The sequence below is a fragment of the Lolium perenne genome, chromosome 2, assembly GCF_019359855.2.
Source record: "Lolium perenne isolate Kyuss_39 chromosome 2, Kyuss_2.0, whole genome shotgun sequence".
In the NCBI taxonomy this organism is placed as follows: Eukaryota; Viridiplantae; Streptophyta; class Magnoliopsida; order Poales; family Poaceae; genus Lolium; species Lolium perenne.
In genome coordinates, this window is record NC_067245.2 from 224,964,393 (window position 1) to 224,972,017 (window position 7,625).

The 7,625-nt window shown below is 46.6% G+C and overlaps 1 protein-coding gene across 1 annotated transcript; it reads right to left on the minus strand.

Annotated features, from left to right (window-relative positions):
- Positions 1-232: 232 nt before the first annotated feature.
- On the minus strand, positions 233-5,286 carry LOC127335050 (uncharacterized membrane protein At3g27390). The gene is made up of 9 exons (XM_051361634.2): positions 4,748-5,286; positions 4,536-4,644; positions 4,033-4,228; positions 3,826-3,959; positions 3,172-3,460; positions 2,950-3,056; positions 2,659-2,836; positions 949-1,394; positions 233-645 (listed from the first exon to the last, which is right to left on the minus strand). The coding sequence occupies exons 1-9, from the start codon at positions 4,872-4,874 to the stop codon at positions 480-482; spliced, it is 1,752 nt and encodes a 583-aa protein (XP_051217594.1). The 5' UTR covers positions 4,875-5,286; the 3' UTR covers positions 233-479.
- Positions 5,287-7,625: the final 2,339 nt, after the last annotated feature.

The window sequence follows — 7,625 nt, forward strand, 5'->3', positions numbered from 1 at the left end:
AACGGGCAAGAAAATGGTGCAAGGGATCACCGGATCATGGATGTTTATCGCCAGGACAATGACGGGTCCATTTAGCAGCTGGTTGCTTCGTGCCTAGCTGCATGTGATTTTCCCTAAGATCTCGCCGGATTTTGTCCCCGTCAAACAAGACGAATTCTCGCCAACAAAGATACAGGCAAGCATCATGCCAGCTGCTGATCTCCACTTAGCTACACAGCTTGACACCGACGCATGAAGTGCAAGATCAATCAAAAGAACCCAAAAAAGAGAGTATATACAACAATGTACAGCACGACGGGTGTTTCGTGTGTGAATTCTCAGCACACAAACTATACACATTGACAAAAGCTCCTACTAGTAGACTTTAAACAGGCGAGGCACAGACAAAAACGGCGTGCGAATGAATACCTATCTACTGAACATAAAGAGCGAAAAGATGGGCCAACTAGCTGCTCCTGATCACTGAAGACGACATCAATCTATACTTCGAGATGTGTTATCTCGTAGGAGACAGATTGACCTGATACCGACGATCCGATCGACCCTTCCCGCTCCACGGAGTAGGCGAGGAGTAGCTTCACGACGTGCCTGTATCTCCTCCGGTACGTCGGGAACTTTGACATGCTCCTCACTATTCCAATCATCCTGCGTATCAGCGGCCGCATCAGATAACAGATATCTAGATAGTATAAGGCAATGTACAATGCAAGGTGCTTAGATGGGTGCTTAATAGAATAAACCAAGCATTTTATTAAGCACTGGTGCTTATTTGTATAGGAGAGGTACCTAGCTAGACATCTATCTCGTGTAAATAAACACAGGTGCTTAAGTAAAAACCTGATTTATTTTTGTAAGCACGGGATACCTCCCTAAGCACCTTGCATTGTACATGCCCTAAAAAGCCACGCGAACTGACAGAAACAACAGTTGTTACCGAAGACAGCATACCTTCGACTGATTGCCTGGATCTGCGCTGTCCTTACAGGATCCTGGGGGGTCTCAGCACCGTTATCCCAAGCTTGTGCCCTTGCTGAATTGCCAACGAAAAGTGTGAGCTTCTCCAAGAATCTCAGGTCTTGCTCCGTCATTTTGAGCGCCTGTATTTGATCTTTGAGTACTAGCACAGGATGGAAGAACCAATCTAGCAACAGGTCTTGCGGGCGGTTTTGCTGATCGACCTCGACGCCGTTGTCCAGCAGCAGCCCTGCAGAACCAGCCTTGATTGACTGGAGGACGTTGCATAGCATAGAGTAAGAAGTGATTCCCAGGTTTATCGTTTCATTGCCACTATCGCTTGTTCTTAACCACTCGGTCAGATCAACAGCGGTTATGACATTCAAATTCAAAAGGTCCCTGCCCCTCATCTCGCAGGACTTCATCATATTTGCCCATATCTGTAAATCAAAAAGCTAGATTAGAAATTCAGGGATGACTTTATATTCAAAATGACACTTTAGAGAGATGTATATTAGAGCGGCTAGCCGGATACAGCTGTATAACAAACACAATTCAGGTTTCAGACATAAACAACTGTACTGTCATCAAAATCAGAAACCCATATGGTGTCTGTACTCTAATTGTGGCCACTGGCCAGGTCAGTAGCTACCATATAATCTTGTAAGGCTAGAATTGCTTCCTGTATTTTCATCGGCACATCGACATTGCCTCATTTAAATTGAACCCACCAAAATCTAAGGGATCATAGATTCAGTAACTATAACTATTCCTTCTGTCATATCTTCCTTGCATTTACAACATTTCCTCAATTAGAAGTAGTAGCACACCTTATCTAAGAGGCCATGGACCCAACAATTAACAGAGAATTGGCAATCATTTCTTTGATGGTACCATTTCATTTATGGCATTACCTCACTTGGGCCTAGCTCACCTATCTACAATGGCATGAATGCAAGAACAAAAATGTATAGCCATCGAATAGGGAGTGTGGATTGATGTATATGCATTGCCTTTTCTTTCCAGAGTCCAGATACATGAAAAAGAATGATGGTACTGCAAAAGATGAATGCACTTTTATCTAGTTCGAGTATCTTTCAGAGATTTGGCTGCAAGAGGAATGTGTATACAGTGACGTCAGTAGCTATCATACAATATTGCAAGTTCAAATAGCCAGTATTGCTTCTTTTATGTGCTTCCTTTCCTGGACACATCTTGATATCGCCTCATTTAAATTGAACCCACCAAAATCTAAGGGATCATAGATTCAGAAGATACACTGTTTAACTATTTTCCTTCTGTTATGTCTTCCTTGCATTTACAACATTTCCTCGATAAGAAGCAGTACTAGCACACAAGAGATCATGGTCCCAACAACTAAACGAGACTTGCCAATCCCTGCTTTGATTATACCGTCTCATTAATGGCGTTACCTCGCTTGGGACTAGCTCACCTATCTACGACGGCACGAATGCAAGAACAAAAATGTAAGGATTGAAGTGTATGCATTGCCTTTTCTTTCCAGACACGTGGAAAAGAATGATGGTACTGCAACAACGAATGCACTTATTACCAAGTTGGAGTATCTTTCAGAGATTTTGCTGAATGATGGAGCTGTGTACAGTGACGTTTCTTGGTTTTCTTTTGGTGCAACATAAGAGAGGGAATGCTAAGAATTTAACAGATGTGAGGTAATAAACGGACCTGGACCATCTTGACCTCCTGTATGGCCTCTCGAACCGATCTCGCTGGAACCAAAGTTGGAACCAGCATTGCTGGTGCTTCACTGGAAGTACTAGGATAGTCACCTCCCCTAACAGAAGCACTTGGTCGGACAGAGAACTCTGCGGAATCGGATGCTTTTCTCTTCCGGTAGGATGGCCTAGAGGAGAATATTTGCACAGTAAGTAGTTAGGCATGAAGCGCATAACAAAGCACGAAGTACATCACAAGGTTCTAATCTCAAACAGCAATGAAATAAATTGTAACACTTACTTTGGAAGAATTGTCCCTTCACGAAGGTAAAGCCAGTCGTTCGTGTACTCGTCGAACTCCGCGACCATGGTGACCACGTAGGAAACTCCCCTCCGGAATGACTTCTCCTGCGAAGGGGCCACAGCACGATCTCGAGCAAGTAAGACAATCTCTTTCATGGCTGGACACGTAAGTGTTTGGGAAGAAATGGCACGGCAGAGCCACAGTGGCAGAGATAGCAACCTGGTAGACGATGACAGCCCCGTAGAGCCCCACGAAGATGCTGGAGACGACGGCGAGCAGGACGCTCCCAACCACCACGAGGGGCCAGAAGAGGATGGCGAGGCCGGCGATGGGCACGCAGAGCGTCTCCAGGAAGGGGCCCTCGCGGCTGATGAGGTCGTGCAGCAGCCTCTGCCAGCCCTTGAAGAGCATGTAGGGGCTCTTGATCAGCGCGATCACCGTGTAGAGCGGTATGTCCACGGCCAGCCCCAGGACGCCGACCAGGATACACGACGGCACATCCAGCAGCCTGCACGAAACAAACCAAAAAAAAATTCATGATTTTTTCCCTCTAAAATAAAACGTTTTCGGAATGCGATGTTAAAAGTCAAGCTACTGCAATGTGCAGCGGTCAAGATAGCAGAACATTCTAACATGACGAGCAGTCAGGGGCATAGTTTTTCAACCAGAAATATTTACTGCCAAACAAAACAAGCACGTCCTTTTCTCATGGCGATGCCATCCCTATCAGACGGATTACAACAGAGAGCTTAACTAATCCTAAACAGCATTGGACAGAGGTGATCTAGCTAGCAGGGCAACAAGTAATTTTTTTTAAGGGGCAGGGCAACAAGGATTTTTTTTTAAAGGGGCAGGGCAACAAGGAATGAATACCTTATGGAGTGGGGCTGGCGGTCGTCGGAGCACTGGCGGAACTCCTCGAGGTAAGCGGGGTAGGAGTGGAAGCACATGTCGGCGAAGTCCCTCACCACCGTGCAGCTGCCCTTGATCGTCCCCCACGTCCCGTCCTGCACAACGAATGACCCGTCCATCTCAGAGACACATTCTGAAGAGCGTCGATCGTGGGCGCGTCGAGCTTACCACAATGCCATGGATGAACTTGTCGGACTCGCTCTCCTGCCGGAACGCCTCGAAGGTGGAGATCCACGGCGTGGAGAAGCCGTAGCCGAGAGCCACCAGCGCGCTGCCGAAGATGCCCAGGCCAAGCCAGAGGCCGAAGAGCACCGGCAGCGCGATGGCCAGCGCCAGCTTCAGACCAGCGTTGATGCGGTCCGTCCTGGGTTCAGAATAATCAGAATGCAGACGACAGATAATCAATCAAACAGTGGGACTACACCAGCAACGAATTAACTATTGTCTGGTCAGGTGGAACATTTGATTCGCCGGCAAAAAGTTGAAAATTGGCAGGCGAACATTTAGTTCGGAAGACCATGGAAAAGGTAGGAAGGAAGAGTGGAAACTTGCCCCTGAACATTCAGAAAATGCTCTGTTTCTTGTCTGACGAACCCAGTCAAATTCTCTGTTCTTACGCGAAAAAAAATAGAGGAGATCAACTAATTTCGTTTGAGTTGGCGGCAGCTTACTTGATGACCGAGTAGATGGTCCAATAAACGTGCGCCGGGAAGAGGACGAGGATCACGCCGACGTTGCCCAGAATCATCAGCGCCGCCGCCACCGGGCCGACCACCATCGCTGCACAGACATTTTCCCAAACGAAGAAGAAAACATGAGCCACAGCCACACCAAAACTCGGGGCAGGAACCGGTGAGACGAGATTAGAGCCGGAGAGACATACCTTTGATGCCGCCGAGGAGGAAGGCGGCGCAGAAGGAGAAGACCACGTACGCGACCTGCATCGAGTTGTGCATCGACCCCATGGTCCCTGTGTAGTTGTCCGCCACCCACGCCTTCACCGTGCCCATCGATCGACCGCCGCCGCCCCTCCCTCACATCCACGGCGAGCCCACTCGCCGCCGCGCCAACAACGGCGAAGCGTAGTACCGGCAGCCCCGGCAAGAATCAAAGACAGCCGCCGGGACTGAAACTTTCTGCCTCTTCTGCAGGACGGAGAGCACAAGGGAAAGGGAGGACAGAGCAAGAAAAGAAATCGCTCGTCCTCGCTTTCGCGGGAATCTGCCAACAGCGGTTGCGGAACGAAAAAATCAGCAGCGGCGGCTTGCGGGTCAAGCCGTATGGGGAAGAAAAAGCGATTATAAAGGTCGTTGATCCGCCGGGTCAAGACGGCGGCTGCGTTCTTGCTCCCGCTCGTGAGAAAGAAGACGGCAGAGGAGAGGGAGAGAAGTTTCTGGGGTTTTGCAGAGTTAACTGCCGAAAGACGATGGAGCCTATCGTTTTCGTCTGTTTGTCTGGGCAGTATCCATTGCTGCTGCGCGCCGTGACGTGGTTTCTAACGGCGTTGGCTGGGAAGAAGGTCAAAGTTAACGGTCAATGCGACAACTTGTTGACCGTGACCGTGTTAATGGTAAGCGCTGAGGTTTGCTTTGTTTGCTGACACTTCTGGTGATCCATCTGCTATACTTTTCCCCGCGGTATATAAAAGCCATAAAAAAGTACTACTTCCATTTATAAAAAAATGTCTTAAGTTTGTCTAAAGTACATGTATCAACACACTAAAACGTCGTCAAGATACATGCATATTCTCATAAAGCTCAAACATTTATTTTTAGGACGATGATTGATGTGGAGGTAGGGTCACACACTTAACACTCAACATCGCTAGGGTAAAAGGGGTATTAAGTATGGTGAGTCTAACGATTGTTTTAAGTCTCGGATGAGATCGAAGATATCACTAGGAGCTTCGAAATGGTCTAGATAACAAGATTCATATATGAAAAAACACTTTTTGGGTTCCATAAAAGTTTGGAATTTTTTCGATATAGTATCGAGGGATGTTCTAGAAGGTTCTGAAGGTTCCAATAGTGGGACCCACACTTCCTTGATGGCCCACATGGACCAATGGGGTGCGCACAGAACCACATGGGTCAGGCGCACCAGCCCCCTAAGACCCATGCAGCCAAGCCTCAAGGAAACCCTAAATAAAGAGGGGGCAAGTTTCCCTCCTTTGGCCACACCTCTCAACTTGGAGGGGGCGGTTGGCCGGGCGCCAGCCTAGATAAAATAGCGGGGTGCAAAGGTAGGGGCACTTCAACCCTAGCCTCCATACCCCCCATGATGCCCCTTTCCTTCCTCCTCCTATCCTGCACGGGGAGAAGCCCTGAATGCGGAGCTCTCCAACATAGCATCCACCACCGTCGTGTTGTTGGCATCTAGATCTCATCTACCTCTCCACCATACTTGTTGGATCAAGAAGGACGAGATGGTATTGTGTTGCACGTGTGCATAACTCGGAGGCACTGTTCGTTGCGGCTTTGATCGGATTGGATCGCAGTGAGGAGATCTACATAGACTGTGTTTTCTAACGCATTCACTTAGCGATGAATTACAAGGGTATGTAGATCTCAATATCTTTCTCGTTGCTTGCATCTTCATAGATTGGACCTTGGCTCTTTCTAGATTGGATCTGCAATTCGTTCACATCTAGTAGTCAATTTTTTATTTTGCATGTTGCGAAGCTCATTAGTAGGATGTACTTGTATGGGTTTATAAGGGTGAGTATATATGTGTATTTGTGAGCGAATGTAAAAAATGGAGCCGAGGTTAGCCTTGCTCGACAACATTTTTTATTACTAGCCTACTTATATTATGTTATATTATTGACACATGTGCCAAAGAAGGAAAAGAAAAGTATGAGCCTAGTACAACGAAACTCACCTTTTCAAACTAATAATCATGAATTGTATTTGCAAGATTTGAATACAAGAATCATACATGTATATATTGAGATGAAACTTTGCAAACATAAATTGTTGTCAAAGAATTACTATTTGCCAAGTTTCATGAGAATGAGAACACGAGAATGCTAGAATTGAAGTTTCAAAACATGCACCACAATTACATTTTCTCATTTTCACTTAGTTTGTGGTTATTTTGGAATTTTCAAAACTTCTAATATATCTTTTGGCACGTTGTTAGAAAGGGGTTTCCGGTGTACCTATGTTTGGAAAATATGTTCCACCAAACGAAAAGAACTAGGGCGATAATTATGTAGGAGCTCTCATTGGGAGTTCCAGAGGTGAGCAAGCACTAAATCGTCACGTCCACGGGTACCACTTGGGTTTTTCCTATTGATAAATAAACGTCAAGAGTTAATGCTTGACCGTTAGAGGATCTGTAGTGGAGTCCGATTTTGAGGAAAATGTAGCCATGATTTGGCACATCTCTGAAGGAAAAAAATCTGGAAAAGGTAGAAATTTTTGTCTCCTAAAACTCCTAAATTGCATCCCCCGGCCATCTTTGGCAAGCTCCACCACTGCCAGTGGGAGAGGGGCTAGAAGTGGCTGGCCTGTAAGAGATGATCCCTAAACTTAAATGAGATGGTGGCATCGACAATGAAGACAAGCCTTCAAACACTAGATGTTCAATATTTTAGACTTTGCACCTCCAAGGTTTAGAGAGGCATTGTGTGCCTGGGTTGTCAACGCTCTTACTCACCTCTAGCATAGATGGATGGGAATTTGGGGTGGTACCGAGTAGCGACAATGCATGGAAATGAGTATGACAAACGATCAGAGGCCGGGAATAGGTTGTGAAAA